General features: G+C 44.8%; 1 protein-coding gene across 1 annotated transcript in view; it reads left to right on the top strand.

Moving 5' to 3' along the window:
* Nucleotides 1-47: 47 nt before the first annotated feature.
* Nucleotides 48-19,279, top strand: part of PTTG1IP2 (PTTG1IP family member 2) — a 42,368-nt gene continuing 23,136 nt past the window's right edge. The window contains exons 1-5 of the mRNA XM_069959466.1: nucleotides 48-366; nucleotides 7,161-7,213; nucleotides 8,589-8,697; nucleotides 14,637-14,751; nucleotides 15,377-15,445. Coding sequence (XP_069815567.1) covers nucleotides 249-366; nucleotides 7,161-7,213; nucleotides 8,589-8,697; nucleotides 14,637-14,751; nucleotides 15,377-15,445 — 464 coding nt within the window. The 5' untranslated portion in view covers nucleotides 48-248. The remainder of the gene's footprint in view (nucleotides 367-7,160; nucleotides 7,214-8,588; nucleotides 8,698-14,636; nucleotides 14,752-15,376; nucleotides 15,446-19,279) is intronic.

Raw genomic sequence — 19,279 nt, 5'->3', positions numbered from 1 at the left:
TCTATCATTGTGCTGGATACCTATAGCCCGCAGTGACATGTATATAGATGTGTGTGTATATAAAGTCATCTAGATGATGGGGGGTATATGGCACTAGTGCTGGAGGCAGCAGAGATGGCAGCTGTCATGTGGTTTGCAGGCGGGGGGCTGTGCAGGAAGTAGGTGATGCGGGGATCAGCCTCCCGGAAGCTGCTGCACTGATCGCTACATTGTATCAGGATCCCATCAGACTGCTACATTGTATCCGGATGGCAGTGGCAGCTATGGGGGACCCCCGGCCCCTGTGTACCGGGCTCCTGCTGCTCCTCAGCCTGGGGATGGTGGTCGCACAGAGCAGCCCCCCAACACCTGCCCCCCTCAGCAGACGTAAGTACAGGGGTCACATGTATACAGTGTAATATTACGTCATCCCAGCAGGGATCTGTTAGCTGTGATGTCATTATCTCCAGAGAGGAGTCATGTGATCAGTTATTTTTAAAGAGGAGTGATGTCATCAAGTGAGGGATGGTCATTAGTTGTTTCTTGAGACGAGTGATGTCATCAGCCGTCATTGGAGAGAAGTTATGTCATCAGCCATCATTGGAGAGAAGTGATGTCATCAGTCACCATTGAAGAGAAGTGATGTCATCAGTCATCATTGGAGAGAAGTTATGTCATCAGCCATCATTGGAGAGAAGTGATGTCATCAGTCACCATTGGAGAGGAGTGATGTCATCAGCCATCATTGGAGAGAAGTGATGTCATCAGCCATCATTGGAGAGAAGTGATGTCATCAGTCACCATTGGAGAGAAGTGATGTCATCAGTCACCGTTGAAGAGAAGTGATGTCATCAGCCATCGTTGGAGAGAAGTGATGTCATCAGCCATCATTGGAGAGAAGTGATGTCCTCAGTCACCATTGGAGAGGAGTGATGTCATGTTTTTCTAGAGAAATTGTCATCAGTTCATTTTGAGAGTAATAATGTCATCATTAGAGAGCAGGGATGTCATCAGTTCATTTTGAGAGGAGTGATGTCATCAGTCATGTTTGGAGCAGAGCAATGCCATCAATTATCTCCAGAGATGAATGATGTCATCAGACAGTAATGTCTTCAGTTATTTTTAGAGAGCAGTGATGTCATCAGACAGTAATGTCTTCAGTTATTTTTAGAGAGCAGTGATGTCATCAGTTATTCCTAGATAGGAATGATGGTGTGAGGTGTCATTCGAGAGGAGTGATGTCATCAGTCTTTAGAGAGGAGTGCTATTATTAGGTACATTCAGGGAGGAGTGATGTCATGTTATCTTTGGAAACTAATTATATCATCATCATTAATCTGTGTGTGGGGGGGGATGGTGACATCAGTTATCTTCAGGAAGGAGTGGGGGGCTTAGTTGTCTCTGAAAAGGAGTGATGTCATCAGCTATCTTTTGAGAGGAGTGATGTCATCAGCTGTCCTTTGAGAGGATTGATGTCATCAGTTCTTTTTGAAGAGGATGTCATTAGTTGCATACAGGAAGGTGTGATGTCATCACTGTGTTTCCATCACTTGCAGCCGGTGATGTTATTACAGGTTTCCGGACAGTAGAAATATCAACACATTTGTGACATGGTGATGTCATAGCTTCTATTTAGAGCGGAGTGACATCAGACACGTGAGAACGTTCCCTAAGTTGGTGCTGACACTGAAGGTTTGTTGCAGGAATGTCTGAGGCCAAAAATGCGTCAGCTGCCTGGATTTATATATGGTGTATGATCCCAGGTATGGGGCTTAGTGGATAGTCACCACTTTTTAACTCTTTTTGTATGGCCTAATAAGGTGTGTGTGTATATATATATATATATATATATATATATATATATATATATATATATAATATCAGAGTTTGGGGGTGTTCTTCTGGTCTAGACCCCTCCACAAGCCTGAGCCACTAGCAGGGAGGTGGACCTGGTCCATCCACACAGTATAAGGTCAGCCATTCATGTTAATGCAACATGTAATACTCTATTCTTCCTCTAGTGGCCACTGCAGTCCCTGCACACCTCAGCTGTTGGGGTCTTCAGAGATGGACCCTCTGTTATAGGATGACCCCCATTTACAAACTCCAGAATATGCCATTACTGGGAGGACAATGAACAGTAGTGTGAACAGGGCCCAATAATACAGTCTGCTTATTGTTATACATGGGGAACCTTCACTGGTGATAGATGGGATTTTCCAGTCCTGGATGCTCTTAATCATCTGAAATACCCCAAATCTAACAGGGATCATGACTAATGGTGCGTTTACACAGACAGATTTATCTGACAGATTACTGAAGCCAAAGCCAGGAATGGATGTGAGAAGAGGAGAAATCTCAGTTTTCCTTTATGACCTGTTCCCTGTTTATAGTCTGTTCCTGGCTTTGGCTTCAATAATCTGTCAGATAAATCTGTGTCTGTAAACGCAGACTCAAGCAGAAGCAAATAAAGAGATGTTAGAAAGCTTTGAATCTTTCCAGGGATAGCGCCACCACAGGCTCTGTCTGGTATTGAAGGTATTTGCGGATTTCCTGAACATTTTCTATTCGGATTTACAGATAAAATTCAATAAAACTTTAATTTTTTTTCATAACTCTTAAATATTTTTAAAATCATTGGCTTGATCTTTGTTTCACCCCCCAGGGGACTTGAACTTTGGACTGTGTGTACAAGATACTGCAGTGCACATGTATTACGATGCATTGTGGGTAATAGGAATACTAAGATGGCTGCCTGGAGGGCCTGAATGGGTGACAGACCCCAATCTCCATCCAATGGCCTATGTGCTATTGCTGCTATCAGCTGTGACATCATAGGCCGGGATGGGAGTTATCTCTGATCCTGTTTGTTATAGGGAGGTGTATGAAGCGGGCTCCATCCTGGTTATTATGTCACCGCTGCTTTCTCCAGCACTCTCAGCATTTCCCTTCCTGACTCAGTCACAGAGTTGTTCAGCCGACCAGATGGTCACATTACTATAATCCGCTTTGCTATGGTTATAATAGTCCAGTGAGGGGACCCAGGTTATTAAGGGTTGTCAGTCACCTGACCTCACCCGATGACTGGTAACATGTCCGCCGTCAGTGACCACATTCACCGTACAAATGTAAGTTTCCATCAGATCAAATATCGCACTTGGCCAAGTCTGATCTTCATTCATTCCTGAGTCATTTCCATGGCTGAAGTGTATGAGCTCGCAGCGGGAACAGCAGACGTAGTGTCCTCTGAAGTCCTGCGCAGGATTAGATAAACATAGATATTCCAGAAACAGCGCCACTCTCATGTAGAGGTCACTTGTGGTATTGCAGCTCAGCTGCACTGACATGAATGGGGCCGAGCTGCAGTACCACACACCACCTGTGGACTAGTGCGGCGCTGTTTCCAGAACAATACATTGAGGGGTTTTTTTTTCCTGTCCTGATCGTTTCGTTTTCTATCCTTACAATGCGGACGCTCATCCTAGTCTGTATTCTCACCCTGCATCAGTATTTGTTACATGATCAGGACGCTATCATATCCTTTAGAAGTGAACAGTGAAGTTTCCTTCTGAATGGCGGCAAGCAGAGATCTTGAAAACCGCAAGGAACTGATGCACAATGTATATTAGAGAATGAGGGATTTATCAAACCGTGGAGTAGTTTCCATAGCAACCTCTTTTTAAAAAGGGAAGCTGTAATCTAACCGGTTGCTATGGGTAATGGCTCCACTGATTGGTTGCTATGATAATGGCTCCAATGAGGGTTGCTATGGGCAACGGGTCCACTTATCGGTTGCTATGGGCAACAGCTCCACAGACTGGTTGCTATGGGCAATGGTTCCACAGACCGGTTGCTATGGGCAACTACTCCACAGACCAGTTGCTATGGGCAACTTCTCTGTACAAGTTTTAAAAATTCTCCATGTACATTGACATTACACTGTGATGTAAGCTGAGCTGTGATTGGTTGCTATGGGCAACAAAAACAAAGGGGTTATCCTGTGTTAGTAAAACATGGCCTCTTTCTTGTCTCCAGGTCAGGTGGGGTTTGTAATTTTGCCCCATTCACTTCAATGGAACTAAGCTGCAAAACCTGCACCCAAACTGGAGACAAGAGCCGTGCTGTCTCTGGAAGAAAGCGGCCATGTTTTACTAACACAGGATAACCCCTTTAATACAATAGTATTAAGGGGGTGGGCCAGAACCAGAGACCAAACCAGAGCTCGGCCCCCTCAGGTCGTTATTAGCTGTAACACACTGGATAGTTTTACCTGGACCGTTCCGCGGCCCCCGGGCCCTCCAGGCATGATGGGGATTGTAGTTTAGCAACGTCCAAAAGGCGGCACATTCCCCCATGATAATGATGACACTTCTCAATGTGATAAGAGGAACTTTTCTGAGCGATGTGAAGGATTGGCGCAATTATAAGGAACTCTTTTTCATAGAGGAAGGATATTGAGAAAGGAGAGAGCAGTAAGGACACCGTAAATTATAAACTCCGACTCCACCGCTCTGCGCTCGGGAGAACATAATAGTGTAGATTTATGGCGGCTGCCGGGGGAGGGGGGGCCTCCATGGCTGCCAGGAACACAGAGGGAACATTCCCAGTGAATTATACCACTTTATAAAGACGTTCTCCAGCGGGGAAGAAAAAACGGCGCGGGCGATTAGATGCATTTCTGATACTGCGCTTTATCTGGGATTGGGAGGTGCGACGGAGATGAATGTAACTATTCCACCGCGGATACCGGGACATTCGTCAACCGAATTAGTCTCCAGGCGTAAAATCGATGGCTATGAAATTATCAGAAAAAAATAGCGACGCCGCATAAATCCCGACAACGGCGTGAAAACGGTAAAGAGTTTAATTGGCGAAAATAAAAATAGCGCAGGGGACTTATTATAAGTCAGGACGAAAGGAAGCTGGATTAACAGGCTAGTGTAAATACTCCAAACTCGCCCCCCCCCCCCGGTCAGTGCACAGTCTAGTGTTATATCTGCCCCCGGTCAGTGCTCAGTCTAGTGTAATCTCTGCCCCCGGTCAGTGCACAGTCTAGTGTTATATCTCCCCCCGGTCAGTGCACAGTCTAGTGTAATCTCTGCCCCCGGTCAGTGCACAGTCTAGTGTTATATCTGCCCCGGTCAGTGCACAGTCTAGTGTAATCTCTGCCACGGTCAGTGCACAGTCTAGTGTAATCTCTGCCCCCAGTCAGTGCACAGTCTATTGTTATATCTGCCCCCGGTCAGTGCACAGTCTAGTGTAATCTCTGCCCCCGGTCAGTGCACAGTCTAGTGTAATCTCTGCCCCCGGTCAGTGCACAGTCTAGTGTAATCTCTGCCACGGTCAGTGCACAGTCTAGTGTAATCTCTGCCCCCGGTTGGTGCACAGTCTAGTGTAATCTCTATCCCCGGTTGGTGCACAGTCTAGTGTAATCTCTGCCACGGTCAGTGCACAGTCTAGTGTAATCTCTGCCCCCGGTCAGTGCACAGTCTAGTGTAATCTCTGCCCCCGGTCAGTGCACAGTCTAGTGTAATCTCTGCCCCCCCGGACAGTGCACAGTCTAGTGTTATATCTCCCCCCGGTCAGTGCACAGTCTAGTGTAATCTCTGCCCCCCCGGTCAGTGCACAGTCTAGTGTTATATCTCCCCCCGGTCAGTGCACAGTCTAGTGTAATCTCTATCCCCAGTCAGTGCACAGTCTAGTGTAATCTCTGCCCCCGGTCAGTGCACAGTCTAGTGTAATCTCTATCCCTAGTCAGTGCACAGTCTAGTGTAATCTCTATCCCCAGTCAGTGCACAGTCTAGTGTAATCTCTATCCCCGGTGAGTGCACAGTCTAGTGTAATCTCTGCCTCCGGTCAGTGCACAGTCTAGTGTAATTTCTACCCCCTCTGGTCAGTGCACAGTCTAGTGTAAATGCTGCTTCCGGTTGGTCTACGGTAGTGTAAATACCCCTCCCTAGTCCACCATCTAGTGTAGATGCTATTTTATATTAGAATTGTCAGTATAATAAACTGTAGGTTAGTAAGAAGACATAGACAGATGGAAGGAGCTATGACTCCAGGGTCTGACTACACAGGGGTTCTTTGTAGTCTGTTACCATGGAGACACATATATCTGCCTAGTAACCTTAGACACAAAACAGTAAACATTTTAAACTAAAAGCAATTAAAAAGTTGCTTCATTTTTACTTTTATAACAAGTGATTAAAAAAAAAGTCAGAAGTTAACCCTTCCCCTTTAATTTGCTGGACCTTTTCCCAGAAATTCCTATTACGAGAGAAATCTTAGAGGAGATAAATGTCCCCACCCTGTGATGTTACTGTCATTCTATCTGTACATATATATATATATATATATATATATATAGTGTATAGAATTAGGGGAACTCTACCTTCTATTGTATCGGGGGGATCACTGATGCATCGGGACCTTCCTGTCCAGTCTTATCCAGGATTTTAGGGGACTTCCACCTGCTATGGTATTTTCCCATTTAAGTTTACTGTAAATATTTAGTTTTGTTTTTCTTTTTACAGATTTTCAACTATTCATGTTGTGTTTTTATTCATATGTGAAGTTCCTTCAAAATTCTACTGGACAGAGAGCAGGATGGGCCCTGACCGGTCTGTGGGGCCCCATATACAGCCAGCTGCCATGTCCTGTGGGATCTGATGCCTTTCTATCATAGCCAGCAGGACGTTTTTCGGCAGTTTGCTTTACAGCAGCTGGGTTGGATTGGGAGGGGACAGCTTTCCCTCCATCAGAATGTAGACACAATGGAGCAGAGCTGGTTCTGAGATGCAGACCGGAGTAACTGAAGGTCCCGGAAGGGTTATCAGGGGGATTTAGTGAACAATGGAGGGGCGACCTAATAACTGCGTATACATGTATCAGGGATCAGTACAGAGATCTGTCCCATCATCCGGTTATATGCAGAAGGCGTCCTCTGTGTATAGAGGAAAGAAGAGGATTCTTTACTGTAAGAGCAGTGAGACTATGGGAACCTCCACCAGAGGAAGGTATCATGGGGAATTCATTACAAGAGATACAAAGGGGCCTGGATACTTATAGACTGCAGAAGAGACAGGCAGTGTTGTCATAGGGGACAGGCAAGTGTCTCCACTGGTTTGTTTTATAACTTTTCTTCTTTCTGTCGATGTGACTTTCTGTTTTTCTCTTTGCAGCCTGCAGCTTCTACACCGGGAAGTCGTGCGAAGAATGCCTGCGAAATGTTTCCGTGAGTTTACACTTCATTTTCCTGAGGGGTCGGGATGACATGTCGTCACTCTGTGACCGGGGATGGACGTGCCACTATGGCCGGACCCAGGACTGCTCGGGGGAGGTGCTGGGAGACAGGGGACACCGCATAGGGTTGGTGTTACTACTTATGGTGTGTTTACACAAAGAGATTTATCTCACTGATTTTTGAAGCCAAAGCCAGGAATGGATTTGAAAAGAGGAGAAATCTCAGTCTTTCCTTAATGACCTGTTCTCTGTTTATAGTCTGTTCCTGGCTTTGGCTTCAAAGATCTGTCAGATAAATCTGTCTGTGTAAATGCACCATTACAGACATTGATGTTACTTGTAGCTGCTACTAGGTGAAGCTTCTGGGGGCAAACAGTGTATCGAGATAGATAGGAGATAGATAGGAGATAGATAGGAGATAGATAGGAGATAGATAGGAGATAGATAGGAGATAGATAGGAGATAGATAGGAGATAGATAGGAGATAGATAGGAGATAGATAGGAGATAGATAGGAGATAGATAGGAGATAGATAGGAGATAGATAGGAGATAGATAGGAGATAGATAGGAGATAGATAGGAGATAGATAGATAGGTAGGAGATAGATAGGTAGGAGATAGATAGGTAGGAGATAGATAGATAGGTAGGAGATAGATAGGTAGGAGATAGATAGGTAGGAGATAGATAGGTAGGAGATAGGAGATAGATAGGAGATAGGAGATAGATAGGAGATAGGAGATAGATAGATAGGAGATAGATAGATAGGAGATAGATAGATAGATAGGTAGGAGATAGATAGGTAGGAGATAGATAGGTAGGAGATAGATAGGTAGGAGATAGATAGGTAGGAGATAGATAGGTAGGAGATAGGAGATAGATAGATAGGAGATAGATAGATAGATAGGAGATAGATAGATAGATAGGAGATAGATAGATAGGAGATAGATAGATAGGAGATAGATAGATAGGAGATAGATAGATAGATAGGAGATAGATAGATAGATAGGAGATAGGAGATAGATAGATAGATAGATAGGAGATAGATAGATAGATAGGAGATAGATAGAGAGATAGATAGATAGGAGATAGATAGATAAATAAATAGACATGAGATAGATAGAGAGATAGATAGATAGATATATATTGTTATATTACTATGACCCAGGTTGTATATTGTCCAGATGTAGCAGAGCCAGACATGCTACCTGCCACCAATCACTGCCTGTATACGCCTTATAATCTGTAGTCCTGTCACAGTGTGCGTTCACTGACAGCTCCGGCTCTGCTACATCCGCGCAGTGTGCCGCCGCCATCGGTGAGAATTAAGGTGACTTGCGCTCATTCCCGCCTTTGTGTTCCCCCGCAGTGCCTGTGGTGTATAACAAACAGCACATGTCTGGAGTACCCGGTCAGATCCATCCTGCCCCCCTCCTCCCTCTGCGCCATGTCAGCCGCCAGATGGGGGGCTTGTTGGAGTAAGTACCCCGCTCTCTGTGTAAGTGTAGGGCGGCCGCCGCTCATTACTGTCACAATACACGGATTTCATGGGATTTAGCAGCTAAACACATCAGACAAGATCCTGTCCCTGAAGGAGGGGGGGGCATATTTGCCCAGTTTTGGGGGGGACAAATGTTTATGCAAATGAGGGATATTAACATGCAAATTGGCCAAATAATTATTCAGATTGTGTCGGCTGAATAGAGATGATGACTGATGCATATGCATGGACCTGCTATAGGGAACGGCGGCGCTATCTGCTCACCGGTGGTCAGCGGCCGGCTCCTAGCATCAGGGCCCGGAGATGTATAGAGCTGTTATATCTGCCCTCCCATAAGGGATAAAGCATCATTTCTCACTACTTACTGGTGGCTGCTCATCCTGAGCTTCCTGGTTCATGAATACAAGGCCAGAACTGCGGTGAAGACTGACACTAGGATATAAGATTTCTCCAGTATATACAGGTCAGGATCTGCAGCTACTACACTCCTCTGGATCCCCGGCTGTTACAAAACTACAACTCCCATCATGCACAGCCAAAGGTTGTCACTAGATGATAGGAGTTGTAGTTTTGCAACAGCTGGGACAATTGGAAAGACTTAAGATTTTGTTATACATAGGTCAGGGCTGTAGGGGGCATAGTAACACCCCTTATATCAGATTATATCAAATAATTACAGGGAGACACTTTGTGATCAGCTTTATTGTTAACAGCCCCTTATAACAATAGTAGGAGCCCCTTTAAGTATACAGACGCCTCCATTACATTGTATATTGGAGCCCTGTCTGGGGCCTCAGTGATGATCCAGCTGTATATCATGGCAAATGTAATAACTGAACTGCCCACCAGATGGCGCCAACACTCCATGTGTGTCACTGTGTTCTGCCTTTGTTACACTGTAAGCTCTGTAGAAGTGAATGCACTGACACCTCCCTAGGGCTATGCTCACACCTACTAAGTATGCGGCGGGTTTTCTGCTGCGGATATTATGCTGGTGAATCACTAATAAAGTCTGCAGGTTATATAGCACATGTGAACACTCCCTGAGGATGCAGTAATGGGATGTGTCTATAAAGAGCCCTGCGTCCTGCATATCACATACAGGCAATGCAGAGAATGACGTCTGCCATACACATATCCATGTACAGTAACACACCCAGAACTATGGAGGACCCGCTCGCCGCGTGCAGCCACAGGGGTGGGAGCTCTACCTGATACATTCCTGCCTGTATACCATGGTGTCTAAATTAGGAATACCCCTTTATATTTTAGGGTACTTGTCACTTTAAAAAATGTTTGACTGGTCAGGGTCTGAGTCTCCAGACCCTGCTGATCGCATGTGGCTCTCAGTGCTCACAACCCAGATAGTCCCATAGACTTACAGTGATTATCTGTCTCGGTGACGCGGCACAGAACCAGGAGAATTGGTGGGAGGGGTCTAAAATCTCAGCCCCAACCAATGAAAAGCTAGGACCCCTCCCTATAAAACCTTTGGAAGAATACTTATTATAATTATTATTTATGTTCAGATCACTTAAAGGAGTTTTCCAAAAATTATATAAAAAAGTGATACTCGCCTGATCCCCTGCAGTCACAGTCCTGGTGGTTCCCGATCTCTGCTCATCACCTTTTCTTCCTGGTCATTCATCATCCCCATAGGACTACAAGCAGTTCTTTCTGGAACCAGGAAAAGGAGGTGATGTGGGAAGATCAGGAGCTGTAGGGATGGGGGCAGGTGAGTATTACTTCTCCCCCCCCCCATCTGTTATTTTGTTATCTGTTCATATCAATACCGCATGTCACGCAGCAGCCAAAAAATGGGGTTTCCATGAATAGAAAATCATGGCTGCCTTCTTTCATAAACAGCACCACCCCTATTCCGAGGATATGTTAGGTATTGCAGCTCAGTGAATGATGCTAAACTGTAATACCACAAAAATCCAATGGACAGGTAGGACCAGTTTTTGGGAGAAAGCAGCCATGTTTTCCACCCTTTAAAGGGGTACTGTGGTGAATATTTTTTTACAAATCTATATAACTTTCTGACTAGTTGATTTCAATGTTCTTCTATTTAAAAAAATCTTTAGTCTTCCATTACTTATCAGCCGCTGTATGTCCTGCAGGAAGTGGTGTATTCTCTCCAGTACTCTCTGCTGCCACCTCTGTCCGTGTCAGGAACTGTCCAGAGTAGGAGAGGTTTTCTATGGGGATTTGCTGCTGCTGTGTGACATGGACAGAGGTGGCAGCAGAGAGCACTGTGTCCAACTGGAGAGAATACACCACTTCCTGCAGGACCTACAGCAGCCGATAAGTACTGGAAGACTGGAGATTTTTATATAGAATTAAATCACAAATCTGTATAACTTTCTGAAACCAGCTCATTTTAATTAAAACATTTTCCGCCGGAGTTCCCCTTTAAGTTATCAGAAGTGAGAGCAGCTGCTTAATCTGAAACCCATATTAGTTCTTAAAGAGTTTCCTGCCGCTCCTGCCCTCAGTCTGCACAAGCCGCCATTATTGCTGGAAAGTCATTACAGCGAATCCTCATTACGCACCAGATCAAATTGATTTACTTTTAATTGTGGCCACGAGTGAGAGTTAGCGATGCTAATATACCTGAGATGATTGGTGTAGAATAATAGAGAGGTGCCCCTGCCTCCCCTCCCCACAGGCCGAACTTCTACACTCCGTGGCATTTGCAGTCGCTATAAAATATGCAAACTATCCCGTTAAATATCTCTGCCGCTCTCGCTTCTATTAGCATAAATGTCTGCTAATAATGCAAATGCACGCGGCGGCAGTGACGGATCAGCGCCATTCCGCAGACAACTACAATCACAACAACAAAACAAACAAGCCCATTTGCATGAAATTAAAAAAACAATCCTGCAGGAAAGAATATGACATTCCGGACTGTATTATTCCCGGGACTTGCAGTACTTGCAGCTGGACACTAGATGGCGCCAACACAGCGACCCAGACTGCAGTCCCAGTAGGGAGTCTGGATTTGCTGACAGCTGCAGAAGAATCCTGATGGGTGAAATCATTAGGATTCTCGCTGTATAAATGTTAGCGAGCGCCGGCGTTCGCCAATTAGGGTAAATCACTCTCCTAATACGGTAGGCTGCTGGAATCCGAGGCAGATCTCATGTGTTTTGCACGGCCTGGTATTTGCCGCGCTCGTTTGGACCGACCCCTCGTGTTCTACTAATTGCAGAATACGGCGTATGAGGGAACGTCTCGTTATTAATGGCCAAATTACCGGCGGACGGGATGGGGAGCGGCCCCTTTAATGCCGTGACCCCGATCTGTGTGTGCGGAGACAGTCCGTTATATCACAGGACGTTAAGTAGTATCGCGCTGCCCACAAATCTGTGACGGCTTAATAAGATGTCATCACCGAGCTCCATCCAGTCCCTGGCGTCCTGGAGGAAGGTAATGAGATGGGGCCCGGCGGAGATCACAGGGGGCCACAGGGACCATTATACCGGATGGATTGTGTGGTGGTCCCGAGTAATGGCCGTGACTTCAGTGTGAACCGGACCCCAGCCGGGACTGAAGAAGACTCTGTATGGGAGATTCATGTCACAGCAATGGCGGCTCCTCCCGGCCGGGGCCGATCTGTGTACGGTGTATATATATATATATATATATATATATATATATATATATATATATACGGTCTATTAGAGGGGTAGTCCTTATATAAGGGGTCCCCTATATGAGCCGGGCACAAGGCCAAACCAAGCTGTGCCAATCATCTAATAGGTTATACTGGTGCCACCCCGACCAACAACAATGGAAGCCTATGTGCTGGAAGCAGTACTGAGCAATCCTGAGAAGTAGTACTGAGCGATCCTCACCAACACTGAGAAGTAGTACTGAGCGATCCTCACCAACACTGAGAAGTAGTACTGAGCGATCCTCACCAACACTGAGAAGTAGTACTGAGCGATCCTCACCAACACTGAGAAGTAGTACTGAGCGATCCTCACCAACACTGAGAAGTAGTACTGAGCGATCCTCACCAACACTGAGAAGTGGTACTGAGCGATCCTCACCAATACTGAGAAGTCGTACTGAGCGATCCTCACCAACACTGAGAAGTCGTACTGAGCGATCCTCACCAACACTGAGAAGTAGTACTGAGCGATCATCCCCATCACTCTGCACATCACATATAACCTTGGTCTGGGGTCGCTGACATGTTGAACAGTACTTGCACCTGATGTGCTCTCGCAGTAGTGTGTGTGTGTGTGGGGGGGGGGAGTACTTTCCCGGCACTTTTCCCCTGTCCGACAGTCTTCTCACATGTTACCATGTCTTCAGGGCACCCCAGTGCTGCAGTCCCCTTGTCTCCCACCCTCACCAGGGGGCAGCGCTGCAGTAAAGAGAAGGTGATGGAGCCGCCTCTGCATGCTCCTGACTGTATCACTGACATCTGGCTTGTCCCATTGGATCCAGCACAGCTGGGAGGTATCACATTGTATCCACCATGTATCTACCATCGTGAATACGTTTCACCCCGTAGTTGGCGGCCGCTGTATTACAGGATCATTCTAGAGAAGGAATCATCTGTACCTGATATCACATTATAGATAGAGGAGAAGGACTCAGTCAGATGTGATAATGTCCGCTCCAGTGAGTGCGGCTGGGCACTGTGACGTCTCTGCTGTGCGCGCTGATATCCCGGCCTCCATCATTGTTGTGTTCTCTCCCTGCACTCTCCATTAGAGGTTTCCCATGTGTAACGCAGGATATGTGGTGGGGGGTTCCAGTCCTGATATACCTGTGCGTTCTCCCATATCCCAGATCTGCAGACGCCATGAAACCCTCCGCTCCCAGACGCCTCATTCCCAGAAACTGAAGCAGCAGAAAAATTTTGCAATTTCTTCAGCAGCTATTAAAGGGATTGTTCACCATTTTTTTTTCCTTTCAAATTAACTGGTGCCAGAGAGTTGTAATTTACTTCTATTGAAAAATCTCCAGTCTTCCAGTACTTATCAGCTGCTGGATGTCCTGCAGGAAGTGGTGTATTCTCCCCAGTCTGACACAGTGCTCTCTGCTGCCACCTCTGTCCATGTCAGGAACTGTCCAGAGCAGTAGCAAATCCCCATAGAAAACCTCTCCTGCTCTGTACAGTTCCTGACATGGACAGAGGTGGCAGCAGAGAGCGCTGTGTCAGACTGGAGAGAATACACCACTTCATGCAGGACATACAGCAGCTGATAAGTACTGGAAGACTGGAGATATTTTAATAGAAGTAAACTACAAATTTCTTGCACTGTCTGTCACCAGTTGATTTGAAAGAAAAATTTTGAGGGTGATTAACCCCTGTGATGGTGGCCATATTGGTTGTCGCCTTTACGTTAGGAGATAGAAAGATACCAGGCTGGTTACATTCTATTATTGTAGATTTACTAACCACATCTGCTGGAAGGTTCCACCAAGCATCTACTACTTTTTCAGTAAAGTGATATTTTCTCATGTTACTTCAGGTCTTTCTCCCAAGTGTGACTGCAAGATCAGACTACACAAGGTTGTTTGTAGTCTGTTACCATGGTGACACATTGTTGTATGAAGGAGCTGTAGACAACTGACAGTTTTGCAGAGCTCCTTAACTTTTTATTTTACACACATTAAATTATATTTCATGTATACTATATAATATATATAATAACTATATACCATAAGGTGTATATAAAAGAACTATAAGGCCGGGTTCACACTACGTAAAAAAAACACGGCCGTATTGCATAACACCGGGCGTAATTGCGCAAACAATGGCCGTTATTTCACAAACAACGGCTGGTGTTATGCAATACGGCCGTGTTTTTTACGTAGTGTGAACATAGCCTAATCATGGAGACGCTGTTTATTCACTGTGTATGTTTTTGCTTCTTTTCTCTCTTCCAGTAAACTTTGAGGCTCTGATCATTGCGATGGCCGCGGTGGCCGGCGTCCTGGTACTCAGCATTATCATTTGTTGTTGTTATTGTTGCTACTGTCGAAAGAGTTCAAGTTCGCGGCTGTAAGTATTTTATTTTTTCAATTTAACTTTTTTATTTACATGTACCTGTCATTTAAATGTCATATTCAGGAATCAATAAGTTTCAGTAGAACAAGCAATTTTAAGAAACTCTGGAACAGGAACTCCGACCATGAGATTCTATAATTGTGATCAGAAATTATAGAACAGCACGAGGATTTGGCTCAATTACCAATCATGTTCCACCTGAGGGGGGAGGAGTCTTGTGACCCCGCCCATGAGGAGAGAACCTTGAGCCAGCCTGAGCTCGGCCTCTGTAGTAGAAGTCTGCATGTCTGGTGTGCAAACTTTGTATAATTTACTATAATTTCAGTTCCAGTAGCAAAACCAAAATCTGAGGAAGCAGAGCTGGAGTATAAAGAATAGGGGAAGGATAGGGAAAAAGGCTGAGCCTCTGCTTACATAGGGGTGGATTTCAGAATACCTCCCTTCTCCATTATACAGGACTGTAACAGGTTCTATTCACTGACAGCAAACAGTTCCACTAGGAGTGAGTAGAAGCTAGAATTCACCTCTCGCTGTGATGTCGATAGAACAGCTGCTTGGGGATTTATATTCTGTATACAGCCCGGCCGCAGGAAGTCTTATTCAGCCTTTTCTCTTGTAGAAGACTGGAAGCAGAAGAAGAAAATCTCATCCGAGAACGTGAGAAGAGGAAACAGGAATCCCAGCAGAGGTATACAGGGATCAGTGTTATGTTATACAGCTGCGGATGTATTGTGTGGAGAGATGGGATCTACTTATATGGATTAACCTCTTCAGCTCTCTGTCCTGTCATATTTTCCTGTGTTTTTCTCCCTGATCCTATATATAAGACTATAACTACTATAATACTGCTCGTATATACAAGAATATAACTACTATAATACTGCTCCTATATACAGGGATATAACTACTATAATACAGCTCCTATATACAGGAATATAACTACTATAATACTGCCCCCTATATACAAGAATATAACTACTATAATACTGCTCCTATATACAGGAATATAACTACTATAATACTGCTCCTATATACAGGAATATAACTACTATAATACTGCTCCTATATACAGGAATATAACTACTATAATACTACTCCTATATACAGGAATATTACTACTATAATACTGCTCTCTATATACAGGAATATAACTACTATAATACTGCACCTATATACAGGAATATAACTACTATAACACTGCTCCTATATACAAGAATATAACTACTATAATACTGCTCCTATATACAGGAATATAACTAGTATAATACTGCTCCTATACACAGGGATATAACTACTATAATACTGCTCCTATATACAGGAATATAACTACTATAATACTGCTCCTATATACAAGAATATAACTACTATAATACTGCTCCTATATACAGGAATATAACTACTATAATACTGCTCCTATATACAGGGATATAACTACTATAATACTGCTCCCTATATACAGGGATATAACTACTATAATACTGCTCCCTATATACAGGAATATACTACGATAATACTGCCGCCTATATACAGGAATATAACTACTATAATACTGCTCCTATATACAGGAATATAACTACTATAATACTTCCTCCTGTATACAGGAATATAACTACTATACTACTGCTCCTATATACAGGAATATAACTGCTATAATACTGTGCTATATGGAATAGTTTGCTGCTGTCAGAGCGGGGCACCTGGAGTCTGTTCTTTCCAGATGAGATAAATATCTGCCCCCCTGGTGTCTGGGTAGTCACGTTGCCATGTTGCTTATTACAGGATGGAGAACGTCATAACAGTATATGAGTGAGTGCAGCTACACAGCGTATCCCCCCCCTGCCCTGTGTACACCCTGTAAGTAATGCGTACTGTCTATGGATCCCGCTGTACTCAGTCACTTAGAGGAACAGATGGCCGCGGCCGCCGCTCTCCTCCTCTGTTTATTCACAGCTGAAGTGTTAGGAGAAGGAAAACACTTTGCTGCCTAATGGACTGATGTTAGAGAGCGGGATCCATCCATCTGACGTGCGCAGGGCCCCACCGCGCTCGTGTCCACATAATGCCATAGATGCAGACGGAGGAACGTGGTCTGCTAGATGCAATCTGAGGGGGCAATGCACCACGTGTGCCTATATGGCGGCACTTCTCCTCTTATTCCAGTTATAAAACCACATAAAAATTCCATATTGCACAATAAATTTTGTGCATTTTTTTTTTCTCTTTGTTCATTTCCATGTTCTCAAATGGAGTGAGATATAAGTGGGGAAGCATGGGGGGCATGCTGCAACTACTAGGGGTCATCTGCCTCTACTACTACCAGGGGAAAGAAGAAATTCTCTGACGCTACGGCTAGGGCTAAGAGTAGATAATATGCTGCTGCTAGTAAGAGCGAAAATTTCAGAAAGTTATATAGATTTGCAAATTACTTATATATAAAAATCTCCAGTCTTCCAGTACTTATCATCTGCTGTATGCCCTTCAGGAAGTGGTGTATTCTTTCCAGTCGGACACAGTGCTCTCTGCTGCCACCTGTGTCCATGTCAGGAACTATCCAGAGCAGCAGCAAATCCCCATAGGAAACCTCTCCTGCTCTGGACAGTTCCTGACATGGACAGAGGTGGCAGCAGAGAGCACTGTGTCAGACTGGAGAAAATACACCACTTCCTGCAGGACATACAGCAGCTAATAAGTACTGGAAGACTGGAGATTTTTAATTAGAAGTAAATTACAAATCTATATAACTATCTGAAACCAGTTGATTTGAAAGAAAAACATTTTTTGGTGAACAACCCCCTTAAAGGTTTGAAATGTCTATGACTACTCAGTAAAGTAGTGCAATGTTATACCTAATAGGTGTAGGTAACAGTAGTCCTGCTCTGCCCCCTGAGGCCGGCACCAGGCATAGCATGTTAACTGTTTTGTCTGCATCTTGTGGCAGCCGTCCCCTTATGAACCATCCATACATTAATAGGCAGTCTGTGTCCTGGTGGTCGGGGTCAGCACTGGGCTGCAGGTTGTGCACCGCCCCTTTAAGGCTCCCCCCCCCTCTCTGCTATAGAAAGGGAAGCTGAGAACTCTTCCCTCCCTGGTTCTCCTGTAACACTTGCTCGGGGGATTACTCTAACACTCCATTGTACTCCTATCAGGCCTTTTATTTATTACAGAATCAAAGAGAAGATCCCCCTGCAGCTCCCGGTGGCGCGGTGTTCTGCAGCCGCCGCACTTGTTCTGCATATATATATCAAAAATTCATTAAAAAGACTTTGTCAGGGGAACGTTATGGATTTGCATCAAACATAATGCGTCCTGAAAATACACCGCCACACTTCACTAATTCATTAAGCCGCCTTGTTCTCCGCTCCCCTTATTTACTACCAGAATCACAGATTGTGCTCGGCAGAACCGGCGCTGAGAAATGCCGCAACGTCCTAAAGTGACAGCGCTGTATATCCCGGCCTGAGTTATGGAGGCGCCCAAATAGCTAAAACACTGCGGCCGAGGCCTGTCTGCTTACCGGGGGATTAGTATTATAGAAAACACCTGAGCAGTAAGGAGCGGCTGATGTCACCGAGGGGGGGGGGAAGAGGGGGGAGGGACGCAGAGGGGTCCTGTGCCCTAAAGGAGGAGACCAGGAAGATTTACAGGGAATGTCCAACATATTGTCTATGCGTCTTCTATCTATCCTATATGTGTTTATCTATGCAGCTATCTAAATCATTCCTTCCTCCATCCCTCCTTTCCTTTCCTTCCTTCCCTATTTTTCCTTCCTACCTTTCCTTCCCTCCTTCCCTCCCTTCCTTCCTTTCTTCTTTCTCCCTTCCTTCTTTACCCTTCCTTTCTTTCTTCCTACCTTTCATTTCCTCCTTTCTTTCTTTCTTTCTTTCTTTCTTTCTTTCTTTCTTTCTTTCTTTCCTTCCTTCCCTTTCTTTTACTTCCTTTCCTACCTTCCTTCCTTCCTTTTCCCTCCTCCCTCGTTCCTTCCTTTCTCTTCCTTCCTTCCTTTCGCTTCCTTCCCTCCTCTCTTCCTTCCTTTTCTCTTCTTTTCCTTCCTTCCCTCTTTTTTTCCTTCCTTCCTTCCTTCCTTCCTTTCTCTTCCTTTCTTTCTCTTCCTTCCTTCCTTTCTCTTCCTTCCTTCCTTTCTCTTCCTTCCTTCCTTCCTTTCTCTTCCTTCCTTCCTTCCTTTCTCTTCCTTCCTTCCTTCCTTTCTCTTCCTTCCTTCCTTCCTTTCTCTTCCTTCCTTCCTTCCTTTCTCTTCCTTCCTTCCTTTCTCTTCCTTCCTTCCTTTCTCTTCCTTCCTTCCTTTCTCTTCCTTCCTTCCTTTCTCTTCCTTCCTTCCTTTCTCTTCCTTCCTTCCTTTCTCTTCCTTCCTTCCTTTCTCTTCCTTCCTTTCTCTTCCTTCCTTTCTCTTCCTTCCTTTCTCTTCCTTCCTTTCTCTTCCTTCCTTTCTCTTCCTTCCTTCCTTTCTCTTCCTTTCTCTTCCTTCCTTTTCCTTCCTTCCTTCCTTCCCTCCTCTCTTCCTTTC

Source organism: Dendropsophus ebraccatus, chromosome 2, assembly GCF_027789765.1.
Source record: "Dendropsophus ebraccatus isolate aDenEbr1 chromosome 2, aDenEbr1.pat, whole genome shotgun sequence".
Taxonomy (NCBI): Eukaryota; Metazoa; Chordata; class Amphibia; order Anura; family Hylidae; genus Dendropsophus; species Dendropsophus ebraccatus.
This window is presented reverse-complemented; position numbering and strand designations above follow the sequence as displayed.